The sequence below is a fragment of the Canis lupus genome, chromosome 8 (assembly GCF_048164855.1).
Source record: "Canis lupus baileyi chromosome 8, mCanLup2.hap1, whole genome shotgun sequence".
NCBI lineage: Eukaryota > Metazoa > Chordata > Mammalia > Carnivora > Canidae > Canis > Canis lupus.
The window spans coordinates 52,722,779-52,741,552 of NC_132845.1; the positions used below are offsets into that span (position 1 = coordinate 52,722,779).

Below are 18,774 nucleotides of genomic sequence, written 5' to 3' on the forward strand. Positions count from 1 at the left end.
TACCTCACACATATTCAACCATACACATATACATCTATATCCTTTGCAGATGCCTCACAAAAATGAACTCATGATTTTAACAGCAAGCAGACTTTGAATAATTTGCTCAAAAACAATTTGGCTAAAAGGCATTAGGTAACACTAATTAATAGTCAAACCAAGTTTATCCAAAGGGAAAAAAATGGTTGAAATGTATTTGCAACCACCCATTTTTTACATTTTGAGTAATTTGTTGCATAGGGGAGTAGTTTTACAACATATTTAATATCTGTAGGAATTTTTGGCCTATTCATCAGAATTGTCAGATTTCTAGAGGGCTACTTTTCACATTTTAATTTGTAATCAATTTATCTTTTTTTTTTTTTAAGATTTTGCTTATTTATTCATGAGAGACACAGAGAGAGGGGGAGAGAGGCAGAGACACAGGCAGAGGGAAAAGCAGGCTCCATGCAGGGAGCCTGACATGGGACTCGATCTTCAGGATCACACCCTGGACTGAAGGCAGCGCTAAACCACTGAGCCACCAGGGCTGCCCTCGATTTATCTTTTTTAAACAGGTAGCTGTCCTAACCAATTGATTAGGAGTTTGTTTTCAACCAAGTTATTTTGGCCAATTTACCTGGAATTCACTACGTTATGCCCAAACCTACTCTGTGATGTTCTGATTTTATTTCAAAATCAGATAGGATTGATTTTTTAAAAAATGTATCTGCCCATGAGGAATATGCCTGCAAAGCCAGAGGACAGGGCACTTGGAACAGATTATAGAACCTGGACTTTAGCCTCCAGTGGCTTTAGATGTTTAGACCTGAGCAACAGTGCTGGAGGGTGAGGTGGGGGATGGAGAGATCCTGACCAGGTGACCTTGTCTTCCAATGGAGAAAGGTACCAATTTCAGAGCCTGAGACACTGTGTGACAGGAGGAGAGGCACTGAATCCTGATGTGAGAGAGAAGTGGAAGAGCCAGGTGGGCCTGGAGCTGCATGAAGGCTATGGCCAGTCTGAAACAGTGAGTGCTACTGGGTCCCGGGTCCCTGCCACAGGTCACCTCCACCTGAGCCCTCAGCCACTTGGTGGAGATGGCCGTTCCACAGAGCTTCTTGCCTTTCCAGCTGTGACACCTGTCAGGGACTACCCTGCCCCCTGGGGAAAACTGATAACAAAAACCCATCAGCTTTTCTCTTTTTTGGTTTAAAGATAAAGTGATTTCACTAAGACACCATAGCCAGCAAACCAACTCTTATGGCCACGGGTGCTGCTTATCTCCACCAGAACAGCCTGTATCTGTCTCTGGTCAGAGCACAAGATCTTACACAGTATTCCCCACAGCCATCTGGGCAGCAGAAATTTGGTGGTCAACCAAGTCTTTTGGCTTAGCAACACATTAGGTTCTTTATGTGTCAGTGTCCAGTAGGGTATTCAATAAATGTTTGTTGACTATGGAAAGAAGGAAGAAGACAGCAAGAGAGGATAGGAGAGGAGAGAGGGATGGAGAGGTAGAAGGCTGAGTAAGAGAAAAGACAGGCACCAGGAAGGAGGCTATGGGGATACATCTCCACCTTACCGGATCTGCTTTCTCTCCAGGTTTTAATCTGTGCCAATCTAAAAGGCATGAAAATCAAGGCTGGATCCATGGGGAAAGCATTCCCACCTTATGATGTGCAGGTAGGCAGCCTGCCCCAACTGCTATTGAGGCTCAGTTTAAAGAGGAGAACAAAGTGCATGTCCTAGGTTAGCAACAGCAGGCTCAACTTGTGGAGTGGTCTGGCTGTGTAGATATCCAGACGTGGCTCTATGATCTCCCTGCCAGGTCGTGGATGATGAGGGCAACATCCTGCCTCCAGGAGAACAAGGGAATATTGCTGTCCGAGTCAAGCCCACCCAGCCCTTCTGTTTCTTCAGTTGCTATTTGGTAAGTGGAAGGAATGGCCATTTTCACAGTGATTTCTGTGTGATGAGCTTTGCCTTCTGCAATTTATAAATACTTCTTTGTTTAACCCTTGTAATTACTGCATGAGTTAGGTTGGCACTGTTGTGCCCAAGATCGCAAATCCGAGATACCGCCAGGGGGCCTACACCGATGCAAACACACAAGGGTTTATTTACAAGTTCGAGCCTGGGTCCAAGTGTACCTGACGCAGCGGAGCAGGGACTTGGACCCCGAGACTAAGAGGCTTAGCAACTTTATAGGGGCCAGTGGCCAATGGGATACGCAGAAAGTTGCACAGTCATGCTGACCCAGCACTATTATTGATAAGGTGCTATAATCGATAAGGAAGTGAGAAAGATTGACTTATCCAATGTCAAGCAAGTAGTATGTGCAGGACATGGATTTAAGCATGGGTATGTCTGAGAGTGCAAATTTATAATGTAGGGGTCAGCCCATCGTTTTAATGATGGGAAAAATGCAGCTCAGAGAAGAGAAGGGACTTCACAAAAGTCAAATGCAATTTGTATCAGAGTCTAGTTTTCAGAATTCTTTTTTGTCTTGAGTCTTGTGTGGAGAGGGGTCTGCTGGGAGGGCTTGTGTCCAAAGGATTCTAGTCTTAAGTTTCTGTGATTATCCAGTAATGACCTCTCCCTTGGGCCCACTTTGGCTGGTGTTTGCTGTAGACTTTCTTTTTGGCAGACTCTTCTCTATAAAGCTCTACTGACCTGGTTTTGGTTGCACATTAGAAATACCTTGGAAGCTTCAAAATATGATGGATACTAAAGTTCTGCCTGATGAGATCAACCTTCCTAATGATGTGGATCAGTTCCTCTGGTGATTCAAAAGTACAGCCAAGGTTGAGAACCATGGCTTTATTAGGAACTCCATCTGTTGTGCATATGATGCCATCAATCAGCTATAACACTGGAAGGAACAGATAAAAATCAGTCCATTTGTTTTTAGAATGATGGATATGTATTTTAGTGGCTTCTCTGTGACTATAAGAGAGACAGTCTTTCATGATATTTCATTTAAAGTCACAAAAGCTTACCTACCAGAAAAAGCCAAAAACAAAAACCAAAACCAAACAACATAGTAATACACCAAGAAGAGATCATTTTAAAATTTTAATGCATTTCTTTCTAATCATTTTTGCAAGCAATAGCAAATCCTTGACTTTTCTGAATAATGTATTCATTCATTATTTATCGAGTTGCTACTTGATGCCACAAGTCTACAGCAATGGGCAGAAAAGACAAAACCCTGGTTCTCACAGAGCTCACATACAGGACCTTTCTGGGTCTGTGATCATTCCGATGGGCAAGTCCAATAATTTGTAGAGTTATTTCCTGGACAAGAACCTTTACTTGTTTCAACTTTTTCATTCTAGCACTAGCTGTTAGTTTTTTTCTTGGGTCATTTTTAACTAAGAAAAAAAACCATTAAACCTCAGTGAGATAAAAGCCATCTGTCATGTCAGTTTGGTCCGAAATAAAAGTTTGATATATTCATACGTAGCTAAGTTTCGGCAGTTTCTTCTATTTAGTTGGTCATTTATTTTATCCCTGTACTGATAACATAGAGCCTCATCCAGGAAAACATTCTCCTAAGTCTTAATATCTACTAGAGCAAGCCTCTCCTTCCTCAACTTCTTTAGAAATGTTTTAGCTACTATCAGCTCTCTATTCTCTCATGTACGTTTTAGAATCAACTTGTCAAATTCCATGGGAAGTGTTTATTAGTATTTTAATGAGTGTCCCTAAGTCTATAGATCAATTTGGGGAGAATGAACATATTTATGACAGTAAGCCTTTCTATCCTTCCATTTATTTATATCTACCATTTTGTGGAGATTTAAGTTTTCTCTTTATATTTCTCTCATATTTTGTGTGAGATTTATTTTCAGGTATTGACAGCTTTTTTCTTTTTTCTTAGAATACAGTTTTTAAATTGGGGCACAAGTTACATACAAGAAGCATACCTATGTTACATGTATATAGGTCAGTGACATTTGACCCATGTGTACACTTGTGTGACCACTACCACAATCAAGATCTAGAGCATTCTTATCACCCCAAAAAGTCCCTTGTGCCTGCTAGCAGTCAATTCCCAAGCTATTAGCAATTACTAAATTGTTTGTTGTTACTAATAGAATACTTTTGCCTTTTTAAAAGAACTTTATATAAATGGAATCATAAAGTATTCATTTATATGGGCTGATTTTTAAAAATTCACTTATTTTACTTAAATTTTACTTAGTTAACATACAGTGCAACATTGGTTTCTGGAGTAGAATACAGTGATTCATCACTTCTGTTCAATACTAAGTGCTCATTGCAACAAGTGCCCTCCTTAATCCCTATCACCCTCTAGCCCATCTCCCACCCACCTCCCTCCATCAACCCTCAGTTTGTTCTGTATCCTTAAAAGTCACTTAAATGGCTTGTTTGCCTTTCTCCTTTTTTTCTTTTCTCCCTTTTTCCCTTTGCCTTCCCCCTTCCCTTATATCCATCTGGTTTCTGTCTTAAATTAAGTGAGATCATATGTTATTTGCCTTTCTCTGACTGACTTACTTCACTTAGCATAATACACACTAGTGCCACCAACATCATGGTCAATGGCAAGATTTCATTTTTTGATGTCTGAGTAATATTCTTTTTATTTTTCTATATCTATATCACTTCTTCTTTATCTATCCATCAGTTGATAGACACTTGGGCTCTTACCATAGTTTGGCTATTGTAGATAATGCTGCTATAAACAACAGGGTACTTGTAACCCTTTGAATCTGTATTTTTGATCCTTTGGGTAAATACTTAGTAGTGCAATTGCTGGATCATAGGGTAGTTCTATTTTTAATTTTTTGAGGAATCTCCATATTGTTCTCCAGGGTGGTTGTACCAGTTTGCATTCCCACCAACAGTGCAAGAAGATTCCCCTTTCTCCACATTCTCACCAACACCTGTGCTGTGTTGTTAATTTTGGCCATTCTGACAGATGTGTGGTATCTCCTTGTGATTTTGATTTGTATTTCCCTGATGACAAGTGATGTTGAACATCTTTTCATGTGTCTGTTACCCAACTGAATGCTTCTTTGGAAAAGTGTCTGTTCATGTCTTCTGCCCATTTCTTAACTGGATTATTTGTTTTTGGGATGTTGAGTTTGGTAAGTTCTTTATAGACTTTGGATACTAACCCTTTATCAGATATGTCATTTGCCATTACCTTCTCCCATTCTGTAGGCTAGCTTTTAGTTTTGTTGATTGTTTCCTTTGTTGTACAGAAACATTTTATCTTGATGAAGTCCCAATAGTTCATTTTTTCTTTTGTTTCCCTTCCTGGTGACATGTCTAATAAGAAGTTGTTATGGCCAAGTCAAAGAGGTTTCTGCTTATGTTCTTTTCTAGGATTTTGATGGTTTCCTGTGTCACATTGAGGTCTTTCATCCATTTTGGAAATTCGTTCCTGCTTTGTCAAAGATTGGTTGACCATACGGTGGAGGGTCCATTTCTGGGCTCTCTATTCTGTTCCATTGATCTATGTGTCTGTTTTTGTGCCAGTACCATACTGTCTTGATGACTACAGCTTTCTAGTATAGCTTCTAATCTGGAATCATGATGTCTCCAGTTTTTTTTTTTTCTTTTTCAGGTTACTTTGTCTATGTACAGTGTTTCGTGGGTTCATACAAATTTTAGGATTGTTTGTTCTAGCTCTGTGACAAATACTGTTGGTATTTTGATAGCGTATGCATTAAGTATGTAGATTGCTTTGGATAAAATAGACATTTTAACAATGTTCTTCTAATCCATGAGCATGGAATGCTGTTTCCATTTCTGTGTGTCCTCTTCAATTTCTTTCATAAGTGTCCTAGAATTTTCAGAGTACAGATTTCTCCCCCCCCCCCCTTTAGTTAGGTTTATTCCTAGGTATCTTATTTTTGGTACAATTGTAAATGGGGAGCAGCCCCGGTAGCTCAGCAGTTTAGCGCCGCCTTCAGCCCAGGGCATGATCCTGGAGATCCAGGATCGAGTCCCACATCCCACTCCCTGCATGGAGCCTGCTTCTCCCTCTGCCTGTGTCTCTGCCTTTCTCTCTCTCTCTCTCTCTCATGAATAAATAAATAAAATTTAAAAAATTGTAAATGGGGTTGATTCCTTGATTTATTTTTCTGCTCCTGCATTATTGGTATATAGAAATGCAAATTTTCTGGACGTTGATTTTATATCCTGCAACTTTGCTGAATTCATGTATGAGTTCTAGTAATTTTTTTGGTGGAGTCTTTCATGTTTTCTACTTATTGTATCATGTCATCTGCAAATAGTGAAAGTTTCACTTTATCCTTGCTAATTTGGATGCTTTTTATATCTTTTTGTTGTCTGATTTCTGAGGCTAAGACTTCCAGTACTATGTTAAGTAGTAATGGTGAGAGTAGACATCCTTGTCTTGTTCTTGACCATAGGGGAAAGGTTGTCCATTTTTCTTCACTGAGGATGATATTAGCTTGTGGGTATTTCAGTTATGGCCTGTATGATGCTGAGGTCTATTCCATCTATCCCTACTTTGTTAAGGGTTTTTTTTTTTTTTAAAGATTTTATTTATTTATTCATGATAGTCACAGAGAGAGAGAGAGAGGCAGAGACACAGGCAGAGGGAGAAGCAGGCTCCATGCACCGGGAGCCCGACGTGGGATTCGATTCCGGGTCTCCAGGATCGCGCCCTGGGCCAAAGGCAGGCGCCAAACCGCTGCGCCACCCAGGGATCCCTGTTAAGGGTTTTTATCACGAAAAGATTCTGTATTTGATCAAATGCTTTTTCTGCATCTACCAAGATTATCATATGGCTTCTATTCTTTGTTTTATTAACGTGGTGTATCATGTTGATTGATTTGTGATTATTGAACCACCCTGCAACTCAGGAATAAATGCCACTGGATCATGGTGAATAGTTATTTTAATGTACTGTAGAATTTGATTTGCTAGTATTTTATTGATAATTTTTGCATCCGTGTTCATCAGGGATACTGGCCTGTAATTCTCCTTTTGAGTGAGGTATTTGTCTGGTTTTGGAATGCTGGCTTTGTAGAATGAATTCAAACGTTTTCTTTCCATTTCTTTCTCTTTTTTTTTTTTTTTGGAACAGTTTGAGGAGAATATTTACTAACTCTTCTTTAAGTGTCTGGTAGAATTCTCCCAGGAAAGCCATCTGGCCCTAGACTTTTGGTTGTTGAGATTTTTTATTATTGATTCAGTTTCTTTGCTGGTTATGGATCCATTCAAATTTTCTATTTCTTCCTGTTTCAGTTTTGATAGTTTGTAGGTTTGTAGGAATTTGTACATTTCTTTCGGGTTGCCCAGTTTGTTGGCATATAATTTTTCATAGTATTCACATATAATTGTTTGTATTTCTGTAGTGTTGGTTGTGATCTCTTCTCTTTTATTTGTGGTTTTATCTATTTGGGTCCTTTCTCTTTTCTTTTTGATAAGCCTGGGTAGGGGCTTATCAATTTTATTAATTTATTTGATAAACCAGCTTAGTTTTATTAATCCATTCTATTGGGGTTTTTTGTTTGTTTCTATATCACTTATTTCTGCTCTAATCTTTATTATTTCCCTTTTCCTGCTGGTTTTAGGCTTTATTTACTATTCCCTTTCTAGCTCTTTTAGGTGTAAGTTTAGGTTGTGTATTTGAGACTTTTCTTGCTTCTTGAGGTGGGCCTGTGTTGTAATATGCTTCCCTCTTGGATTGCCTTTGCTGCATCCCAAAGATTTTGGATTATCATGTTTTCGTTTTATTGCTTCCATGTCTTTTTTTAGTTCTTCTTTAATTTCCTGGTTAATGCATTCATTCTTTAGTACGATGTTCTTTAACCTTCATGTACTTGTGGTCTTTCCAAATTTTTTCTTGTGGTTGATTTCAAGTTTCAAAGCATTATACTCTGAAAATATGCATAGTATTATCTCAGTCTTTTTGTATTTGTTGACGGCTGATTTGTGACATAGTATATGATCTATTCTGGAGAATGTCCCATGTGCCCTCAAAAAAATGTGTATTCTGCTGCTTTAGGATGAGATGTTCTGAATATATGTGTTAAGTCCATTTGGTCCAGTGTGTAATTCAAAGCCTTTGTTTCCTTTTTGGTTTTCTGCTTTGATGATCTGTTGTCCACTGCTGTAATTGGGGTGTTTAAAGTCCCCTGCTATTACTGTATTATTATTAATGAGCGTTTTTATGTTTGATATTATTTGACTTATATATTTGGGTTCTCCCAAGTTGGGGACACAAATATTCACATTTGTTAAATCATCCTGTGGGATAGACCCCTCAATTATGATATAATGCCCTTATTTATCTCTTATTATAGTCTTTCTTTAAAATCTAGTTTGCTAGGGTGCCTGGATGTCTTAGTTAAGCAGCTGCCTTCAGCTCAGGTCATGATCCCAGGGTCCTTGGATCAAGCCCTGCATTGGGCTCTCTGCTCAGTGGGGAGTCTGCTTCTCTCTCTGTCTCTCCTCCTTGCTTGTGTTCTCTCTCTCAAATAAATAAAATCTTTTTTAAAAATCTAGTTTGTCTGATAGAAGTATGGCTACTCTGGCTTTCTTTTAGCATACATTAGCATGATAAATAGTTCTCTATTCCTTCACTTTCAATCTGCAGGTCCTTAGGTCTAAAATGAATCTCTTATAGGCAGCATACAGATGGATATTGTTTTGTTTTGTTTTTTAAGATTTTATTATTTATTCATGAGAGACACAGAGAGAGAGAGAGGCAGAGACACAGGCAGAGGGAGAAGCAGGCTTCATGCAGGGAGCCCATTGCGGACTCAATCCTGGGACTCCAGAATCAGCCCTGGGCTGAAGGCAGCGCTAAACTGCTGAGCCAACCAGGGATCCCTCTAGATCTTGTTTTTAAAGCCTTTCTGATACCCTATGTCTTTTGATTAGAACATTTACTCCATTTATATTCAGAGTGATTATTAAAAGATATCAACTTAGTTCCACTGTGTTACTTGTAGAGTTGTGTTTCTGGTGATGTTCTGATTTTTTCTAGTCTTTGTTGCTTTTGGTCTTTTTTTCTCTATGCAGAGTCCTCCTCAAAATCTCTTGCAGGGTTGGCTTAGTGGTCACAAACTCCTTTAGTTTTTGTTTGTCTGGGATACTCTATCTCACCTTCTATTATGAATGACAGCTTTGTTGGATAAAGAATTGCTGGCTGCATGTTTTTCCCATTCAGCACAGTGAATATTTCCTTCCACTTCTTTTGGCCTGCCATGTTTTGGTGGTCAGATCTGCTGCGAACTGATCTGTCTTCCCTTGTAGGTTAAGAATCCCTTTCCCCTTGCTGCTGTCAGGACTCTTTCCTCATCTTTATATTTTGTGAATCTGACTGTGAAGTGCCTTGGCAATGGTCAACTTTTTGAATTGAATGGGAGTTTTCTGTGCTTCTTGGATTTTAATGCCTGTGTCCTTCCCCAGCTTAGGGAAATTTTCAGCTCTAATTTATTTGAATAAACATTCTGCCGCTTTTTCTCTCTCTTCATCTTCTGGGACTCCCATGATATGAATGTTACTATGTTTTAATAAGTTGCTGAGTTCTCTAACTCTATCATCATGGTTCATCACCTTTCTTTCCCTCTTCTTTTTAACTTCATTATTTTCCATAATTTTATCTTCAGTATCACTGATTCACTCCTCTGATTCATCCATCCACATTTTGATGGCCTCCATCTGGAAGTGCATCTCAATTATAACATTCAAAATTTTGGCCTGACTAGATTTTAATTTTTTTGTCTCTGCAGTAAGAGATTCTCTAGTGTCTCGCATGCTTTTTTCATACCCAGCTAGTACCCTTTTAATTGTTTTAAATTCTAGTTCAGACATCTTACTTATTTCTGTATGGATTAAATCCCTGGCCATGAATTCTACTTCCTACTCTTTCTTTTGGGGGAAATTTCTCCATCTCATCATTTTGTCCAGAAAAGAAAAGAAAGAAAAAAACCAAAACAACAGCAACAAAACAAAACAAAAACTAGATCCTGGATGCATCTTAATCTGCTTATTAAAAGGATCTAGATCCCAAAAACAGAAAAAATAAAAATAAAAATAGCCTCCTGGGTGGCTCAGTGGTTGAGCATCTGCCTTTGGCTCAGGTTGTGATGTTGGGGTTCTGAGATCCATTCCCACATCAGGCTCCCCACAGGGAGTCTGCTTCTCCCTCTGCCTGTGTCTTTGCCTCTCTCTGTGTGTCTCTCATCAATAAACAAATAAAATCTTTAAAAAAGAAAATACAGTGAAAGTACACCAAAAAATTTAAAATATATCTAAAAAATTTTTAATTAATAAATTTTTTTAAAGAATTGAGAAAAATAAGAAAATAAATGACAAAAATAAAAATAAAGAATAAAAGTACCAAGGAGGCTAGATGCTATTTTCCCCTAGAGCTGAAGCTTTGCAGCCCTCTATGTCAGTAGACGGTGTGAGTGAGTTGTTTGTACTGGTTTTCTGGGGGAAGGGCCTGTTGCACTAATTCTCAGGTGAATTGGTGAAATTGGCTTAGTGGAAATGGGTCTCAGTTGGCAGGGCTTGGTGTAAGCCGCTCCAGCCTCCACTAAGGTGGTACTGTTCTGCTCCCTGAAGGCTTTCAGTGCTGATGGTGGTGGGGCAGGAGGTGAATATGGCAGCCCCCCAACTCCCGCAGTTGAAAGTTCATGCCACCCACTCTTCAGTAAGCCCTCACAGAAGAGCAGTCAATCATTCTTCTGTCCCCAGTTTCCATCACAACCCTGTATTCACCCTGCCTGTGTCTGAGATTTTTATCTCAGGCACACAACTGAATTTCAAAACTCCAAATTTTAGGAAGTCCTAAAATTTGTGGTCAGAATGTGCTGTTCTTCCCAGGTTTGGGGGCATAGGTTGTTGGGAGGGTTCTCCCTAGCTTCTGCTCTTTGCCAGACCTGTCCCAGGAAAGCAGTCACTGGACCTAGGAATGATTCACAATTTATGGCAAAAAAGAGCAGAAAGCCAGCACCTAGACTGGCTGTTCTCAACTACCTCCCACCCTCCTATGCCTGGGAACAATGCAGCATTTAGGTACCATCCATTCTTTTGTGGCCCAGGGGATCCTGAGACCATGGTGTCACACTTAGGTTCTTACCTGTTTCACCACCTGAGCACCTTTAAGCCAGGCACATACCTATGGTAGCAGACCTCTAAAAGTTCCAATTCTGTGCTCTGCTGTTTATAATACTTTGCTGTAGTCTCCACCCCCCGGGCTCTCTCCCTAATGCTTTATCCGCAGCTATATCTCTCCAAATTCATGTCTCTGCACCTCCTACCTTCCAAAAGGTAGTCACTTTTCTACTTGTAGACTTGCAGCTTTTGTTCTCTCAGAGCTCATATTGATGTCTCAGGTGTTCAGAATGATTTAATAACTAGCTGTATTGAAGGGATGAGACAAGCTTAGGGTTCCTCGAATTATCCGCCATCTTAACTCCCCATCTGGTTTCATTTACTCAGCATAATGGTTTTGAGATGCACCGAGATAGTTGCACAGTGCAGTAATTTGCTTCTTGTTGAGTAGCAGCTTCTTGAAAGCTTTGAGAAACAGAATTTTTTTTAAAGTTAATAAATTTTTATTTAAGATTTTTGACAAGGTTAATAAATTTTTATTTAAGATATTTGGGGATCCCTGGGTGGCGCAGCGGTTTAGCGCCTGCCTTTGGCCCAGGGCGTGATCCTGGAGACCCAGGATCGAATCCCACGTCGGGCTCCCGGTGCATGGAGCCTGCTTCTCCCTCTGCCTGTGTCTCTGCCTCTCTCTCTCTCTCTCTCTCTGTGACTATCATAAATAAATAAAAAAAAAAAAAAAATTAAAAAAAAAAAAAAAATTAAGATATTTGACATGTGATTCCGTCTGCCGCCAATCACCATAGTTCCACCAAAGCCAGAGTGATGATCTTAAAAATAGCACTTTTAAAACAAACTTTTGTTCAATCCATAGCTGTCACTGTCCTGTAATCTTTGAGGTCCAATTTCTTTAGAGCCCCATTTAGGGTCTAATTAGATAAATGATCTCCCTGGTTCTCAAACATCCTTTAAGTCCAGACACTGTTTTCAAGTGAAAAAGCCTTAATATTCATATTCCTATCTTCCTTTTCGGACCATTCTATCCTCTGTCCCATGTTTTTGGATTTTGATGCTCTCTTTTTAGATGAAGCAGCTTCTTCAGGATATTCCTCTTGTCCTAAATACAGATTCATTTTCTTTGGTATTTCAGAACTTACTATGAAATAATTATTGTCCACCAATTTGATATCACATCCATCATCATGTTAAAGTTGTTACAGCCTCTTCCACTGTTTCTGACTCTTCGATAGGAGAGAGAGATCCATCATCATCCAAGTATTTGTATCTACGACTGTCAAAATCTTCCCCTTCTAAATCTTCACCAACATTCATTTGTTTCAAGGATTCCTTGAGATAGTATTAATACTTCAATTTTTCAAGGTAGTTGAAAAATCCTCATGCCACTGCTTGCTCAAAGGTTAAAATCTTTCTCCATGGTAATGGCTTTTTTACATTCTCAGATTCTAAAAATGGGAACCCAGATCCTTTGTCTTTAACTTGTTTCTTTTTTTTTTAAATTTTTATTTATGTATGATAGTCACACACAGAGAGAAAGAGAGGCAGAGACATAGGCAGAGGGAGAAGCAGGCTCCATGCACCAGGAGCCCGATGTGGGATTCGATCCCGAGACTCCAGGATCGCGCCCTGGGCCAAAGGCAGGCGCTAAACCGCTGCACCACCCAGGGATCCCTAACTTGTTTCTTATTTATTTGGGAGCATCTAGTGGTTTTTCTTCCTTTTGGTCTTCCCCTTAGTCTTCCTTTTGGCTTATATTTCCTCTTTTTACGTTTCTTTCTTTCTTTTTTTTTTTTTTTAATCTTTCAAAAATAGCTTTTAAAGTCAGTGGTCTTGGTTCAAAAGAGGAGTCACTAGATGAATCCCTTGCTTCAACATCTCCAGATGAATGAACAAACTTTCTAATAGGGTTTCTTTGCCCCTGTTTTGGTGAGTAAGGGACACACTGAGTCTTAAATAAGCTGCTGCCAGAAGAATTATCACTTTCATTGTCAATTTCTACAGCTGAATCAGATGCTATTATAGGTTGAGAAAATTCGTTACATATTCTCCCCCAAGTCCTCTCCAAATTGTATTCACCACTTGTTTGCTTCAGAGTTCTCAACAATCACGTGGAAGGAAAGCGAGAATCAGAGTTTGATTCATTTTTCCCCTTTCTTCTACCCTTGCCTTTTGGCCAACTGCTCACTTTCTACCTTCAGTGATTCCTGAGCACACAGAGTATCAGTGTGCTCTTTTATCCTAAAAAAAAAAACAGAGCCAATGGCCTTTGTCCACTCTCCTACATTAACTATGCTTCCTTGGACCCTTCCAAGGGATGGTTGTGAGTGGCTGTCCTTAATCATTCCCTGGCATTTCCTTCCATTTAAAAGAGAGAAAATGCACAGCTTTACAGCTCTTTGTCCAGTGAGAAAGTCTGGCCCAGATGGTCTTTGAGAACTCCTGGACTTCCAATTAGGGGTCCCCAGCCTCCTGTATGGGCCTTTGAAGACCATAGCTTTCTTGAGTTGATGTGCCAGGATGGCCTTTCATGGGCTTACTTTATCTTCCAGGACAATCCTGAGAAGACAAAGGCAACAGAACGAGGGGACTTTTACATCACAGGAGACCAAGCCCACAAGGACAAAGATGGCTACTTTTGGTTCACAGGAAGAAATGACGATGTGATCAATTCTTCAAGGTCAAGTTGTCTACTCTGTCCTTCTCCCTTTGAAGCCTCCTGGGGGAGGGGAGGTCACTTGGAAGAGTTTGTTTTTCTCTTCCAGCTACCGGATTGGGCCTGTTGAAGTGGAAAATGCCCTTGCTGAACACCCTGCTGTCCTGGAAGCTGCTGTGGTCAGCAGCCCAGACCCCATCAGAGGGGAGGTAACTAGTCCAGCCCAGAACATTGCCTCCTGGTTCTGTACCTGTTAGCACCAAGCAGAGTAAGCTGAAAGACCCAGATTATCCCATATTTCACTCCACCCAGGTACTACAAAGTCTGAAATACCACCATGAGGCACACATTCCTTTTGGTTAAGCATTACCCTCATGTCTTTAGAGACATACTCTGGAGAGGAATACAATGAGGAGATACCAACACTTTCATGTCAAGTGGACACAGAACTGAGTCCAAAAGAGATGGACTGTTGGACAGAAGATCTTGGCAGTGGGTGCAGGCTCTGTTATCCATCCTGGCCAATAAAGAGTCCTTTCCCATTTGCAGATGAATATATAGCAAGCACACCAGACATGGCTGCTGATGGTTCTAAACTGGGAGGAATATCCAACTTAAGGGATGACAGGATAAGTATCCAAAGTGACCCTGATATATCAGAAAGATGGGCTGAATTTAATAAGCTGAGCTTTCTCATGAGAAATGCAAATTCCTTCCCATGGGTCCCAGAGGAATAGATAGAATCAGAAAAATTAAGCTCATAGGGAGACCTATGTGCTTTTCACTGGCTATAAATCCAACATAATCCTACAGTATAGTGTAGTTAACTTATGAAAGTTAGTAAAGCATCAAGCTGTGTTCTCAGAAGCACAAGGGCCAGTGGAGTGGTTCTCAAGGTCTGGACCCTGGACTACTGGTGGCTGCATCACTGGGATTCTTGTTTAAAATACATATTTCTAGACCTCAGGTTAGCCTTGCTGAATCAGAGTGATTGAGGATGCAGACCAAGCCTTCTTCATTTTGACCAGAAGCCCTTGTCTAAGTGTTTCTGATGCCCATTAAACTTTGAGGCCAATGATTTAGAATAAGAGAGGTGGGAGCCCCATGTATGTGCTAAAGAAATCATACCTGGAAAACAATACCTAGTTTTGTATATGACAAATTAGCTAGGGCTGTGACAGATGGCTGTGTGTGCTGTTAATCTGCGTATAGTACTCAGAATAGAGCCTGGCACATAGAAAGTACTCAATAAATGTTTAGTAGCTTTAACAGAGAGAGCCTTTCATAATAACCAGATCTGTCTGAACATGAAATGTAGTGAGATGCCCACCTTTGGGAAGCATGCAAGGATGGTGAACCCCTACCTAACAGGATGTTGTTGAGAGAGCTATATGCTTGGGTGAGTAAGCAACCTATTGGCCTTTGGACTCTTCCATTCCTGTCAGAAACCATGTTCTGTTGTGCCTGAGTTCAAGACTCCTCCTCCTTGGTGGGAGGCAGCCTGCAAAGAAAGGCTAAGGCAGAAACAACCAAGGTTCAGAATGTCCCTTGGGACATCTGGCACGGAAGAGGTGAGCAAAATGTTTGCTGGTTGCAAATGCAGACTCAGAAAGACTCACCACCCCTTGGAAGTGGTCTGCATTATTCCCAATCCTGCCTATCCAAGCCTCTGCCAGCTATCTTTCTGGCTAGAAAGACTAGAAGTAATGGACCCTGAGGAATTTATGAGGATCCTTTCTCCAAAGTTTTTGCGTCAGAAGAGAAGCTCATTGGCTGCTCACCCTGTTATTTCAGGAAAGAGGAACAGTTTGGGAAATAGGTAGGATCCTAGGATCATTCCACAAAAGCCAGTGCATCCAATAGTTGGTCCTGGAATGGAGGCAATAGGAAAAAATCTGGTGTTGCCCATTTTGCTGGCTGAGCCCAAGGCACTGGTAGGACTTTCATGCTTGGCTGGCAAATGTGAGCACTTATTCACAAGGCTAGGTTAAGGAGAAAAATATTGTTATAGAAGTTTTGAGGGTTTTTTGTTTTCTTTTGGTAGGTTGTAAAGGCATTTATAGTCCTTTCTCCAGCTTACTCCTCTCAAGATCCTAAGAAACTAACTCAGGAGCTCCAGGAGCACGTGAAAAGGGAGACAGCTCCATACAAATACCCCAGGAAGGTGAGCACCCCAGGAAGGGCTTCTAGGACTTGATGAACTGAGAAATCACCTGAGCACACACTACATGGGCTCTCACTCAGAGCCAAGCACATGGTGCCGGGGGAGGGGGGTGGATGAAGGCACAAATAACCGAGCTACTCCTTCAGCCTTTTCTCCGTTTCCTCACTGGCCCTGCCCCAAACCACATTTTGTTCCTACTCTAAGAATTGATGTAAACCAGATTGGAGGGGGGCAGGGTGGTGCTGGATCACATAGGCCAAGGTCATGTGCCCCAGGCTCTATCCGTTTTGGTCATTGCCATTTAGAGAAAACTATAAAATGGGATCCCTGGGTGGCGCAGCGGTTTGGCGCCTGCCTTTGGCCCAGGGCGCGATCCTGGAGACCCGGGATCGAATCCCATATCAGGCTCCCGGTGCATGGAGCCTGCTTCTCCCTCTGCCTGTGTCTCTGCCTCTCTCTCTCTCTGTAACTATCATAAGTAAATAAATAAAAATTAAAAAAAAATTAGTTTTAAAAAAAAAATAGAGAAAACTATAAATCTGGGAAGCTTTCCAATAAAGTGGTAGAGGGTAATAACTTTCAAGTTAAACGTGTTTCTAGGAAATGAGATTTCAAAATGTTTTTGTTTTATGGTCACTAGATGGCCTTTGTTTCAGAACTGCCCAAGACAACTTCTGGAAAGATCCAAAGGAATATATTGAGAAGACAAGAGTGGGGGGAGATGAGAGGCACCCCCCAAAAAGCCCCATAAGCCTCTGAAGCTTCTAAGAGGAACTGGTCGGATCACTGGTTAGTCCTTGTTTGGTGCATCATCCTTTCAACCCTTCAGACATCAAAAGGCTTTCAGTTCCAAATGGACATCTCCAGAATCATTGGAGGACCCCGGAAGAGAGCAGAAGAATGTCACTAACCCAGAGTGCACAGTCCTTGCCAGTCTAGCATATGTTTCATGGCTTGACTTCCCCCTCCCCTGTCTGAAGGCATCTTCAGCAACTGCCCACTGCACTGGTCTTACTCCAGCTGGCATCCTGAAGGTCAGGTCACCATAAAGTCAGTACATGATTTCATTCACTGTGTTCTTATTCACTGCCAGTGGGGGTGTAACCTCTTGACCCTTTTGATAAAGCCATTTGGTAATTATATCCAGGGCCATGAAAAATTGGTTCTACGTTTTAGCTCAGAAATTCCATCTTTTGAATGGATAAAGAAGATGTGGTTTATGTATACAATGGAATATTACTCAGCTATTAGAAATGACAAATACCCACCATTTGCTTTAACGTGGATGGAACTGGAGGGTATTATGCTGAGTGAAGTAAGTCAGTCGGAGAAGGACAAACATTATATGTTCTCATTCATTTGGGGAATATAAATAATAGTGAAAGGGAATATAAGGGAAGAGAGAAGAAATGTGTGGGAAATATCAGAAAGGGAGACAGAACGTAAAGACTGCTAACTCTGGGAAACGAACTAGGGGTGGTAGAAGGGGAGGAGGGCGGGGGGTGGGAGTGAATGGGTGACGGGCACTGGGGGTTATTCTGTATGTTAGTAAATTGAACACCAATAAAAAATAAATTAAAAAAAAAAAAGAAATTCCATCTTTGCCAATCACTACAAAAAAAAAAAAAAGAATTCAAGGATATTTACTGGAGCATTATTTAAAAGTGTAAAAAAAGGCAGGGGGGACCAATGTCCAAAGACAGTGATTAACTAAATTGTAGTAAATTAACTTAGTAACATATTATGTGACATTTAAAAATATGTCTTGGGGCACCCTGGGTGGCTCAGCAGTTTAGCGCTGCCTTCAACCCAGAGTGTGATCCTGGAGACCCGGGATTGAGTCCCACGTCGGGTTCTGTGCATGGAGCCTGCTTCTCCCTCTGCCTGTGTCTCTGCCTCCCCCCCCACCTCTCTCTGTGTCTCTCATAAACAAATAAATAAAATCTTTAAAAAATATATATATGTCTTGGGGCAAACTTGAGCTAAATTCATTTTAAATCAAAATAAAAATAATATATGTGTAGTGGAGAACCACAACTTTGAAAGGTAAAGGGAAAACTATGGGGAAAAGCCTGAAAGGAAATACAGATGTTAAAAGCAATATGTTAAAATAATATATGTGTAGTGGAGAACCACAACTTTGAAAGGTAAAGGGAAAACTATGGGGAAAAGCCTGAAAGGAAATACAGTTGTTAAAAGCAATATGTTAAAAGCTTATTTTCTCCTTTCTTCTACATTTCTCTATTTTCCAAGCCTCCACAGTGAGCATGTATAACTACTGTAATGAAAAAATTATTTTAAAGAAACAATCTCCCCAAACCACATTCTGCCTCCAACACATCATTCCTCAAAAATTAGTGTATTATGTTGTGCCCGAAAGACACTAGGACCTGAAGTTACACCCCAGGAGCAGAAACAGGAAGAGGTGACTCTGGGCCTCTGAGACCAGCCACGTGGTGATGAAGCAGATGGAAACTCACCATCATCTTCAGTGCTGCTCACCCAACTCCAGGACCTCCATTCACCCACCAATCAGTATTTATTGAGCACCTACTTAGTGCCAAGCTCTGGGAATACAATGATAAGCAAAAGCCAACCCAGTCAGTACCTGTATTAGTCTGTTTGTGCTGCCATGACAAAGTACCACAGACTGGGTGGCTTTACCAACAGAAATTTATTTCCTCGGTTCTGGGGGCTGGAAGTCCAAGATTGAGGTGTCAGTGGGGTTAGTTTAACTCTGAGGCTTTTCTCCTAGGTTTGTAGGTGGTGGTCTTCTCCTGTGTCCTCACATGGTCTTCCTTCTATATGTGTCTGTGTCCTGATTCCTGATCTCATCTTATAAAAACACCAGTCAGACTGGATGAGAGCCCGATGAACTCCTTGTAAC

The 18,774-nt window shown here is 40.7% G+C and overlaps 1 protein-coding gene across 7 annotated transcripts in view; it reads left to right on the plus strand.

The window, feature by feature from the left end:
• Positions 1–17,845, plus strand: part of ACSM5 (acyl-CoA synthetase medium chain family member 5) — a 37,606-nt gene extending 19,761 nt beyond the window's left edge. For 5 of the 7 annotated variants that reach the window (XM_072835988.1, XM_072835985.1, XM_072835986.1 and 2 more), the window contains 7 exons: positions 886–1,009; positions 1,585–1,665; positions 1,811–1,912; positions 13,620–13,747; positions 13,833–13,932; positions 15,768–15,887; positions 16,528–17,845. In XM_072835988.1, the coding sequence (XP_072692089.1) occupies positions 886–1,009; positions 1,585–1,665; positions 1,811–1,912; positions 13,620–13,747; positions 13,833–13,932; positions 15,768–15,887; positions 16,528–16,638 (766 nt within the window). In that variant the 3' untranslated portion in view covers positions 16,639–17,845. Of the gene's footprint in view, positions 1–885; positions 1,010–1,584; positions 1,666–1,810; positions 1,913–13,619; positions 13,748–13,832; positions 13,933–14,272; positions 15,123–15,767; positions 15,888–16,527 lie in introns of those variants that run through there. The other 2 variants (XR_012035546.1, XM_072835991.1) reach the window with 2 other exon arrangements.
• Positions 17,846–18,774: the final 929 nt, after the last annotated feature.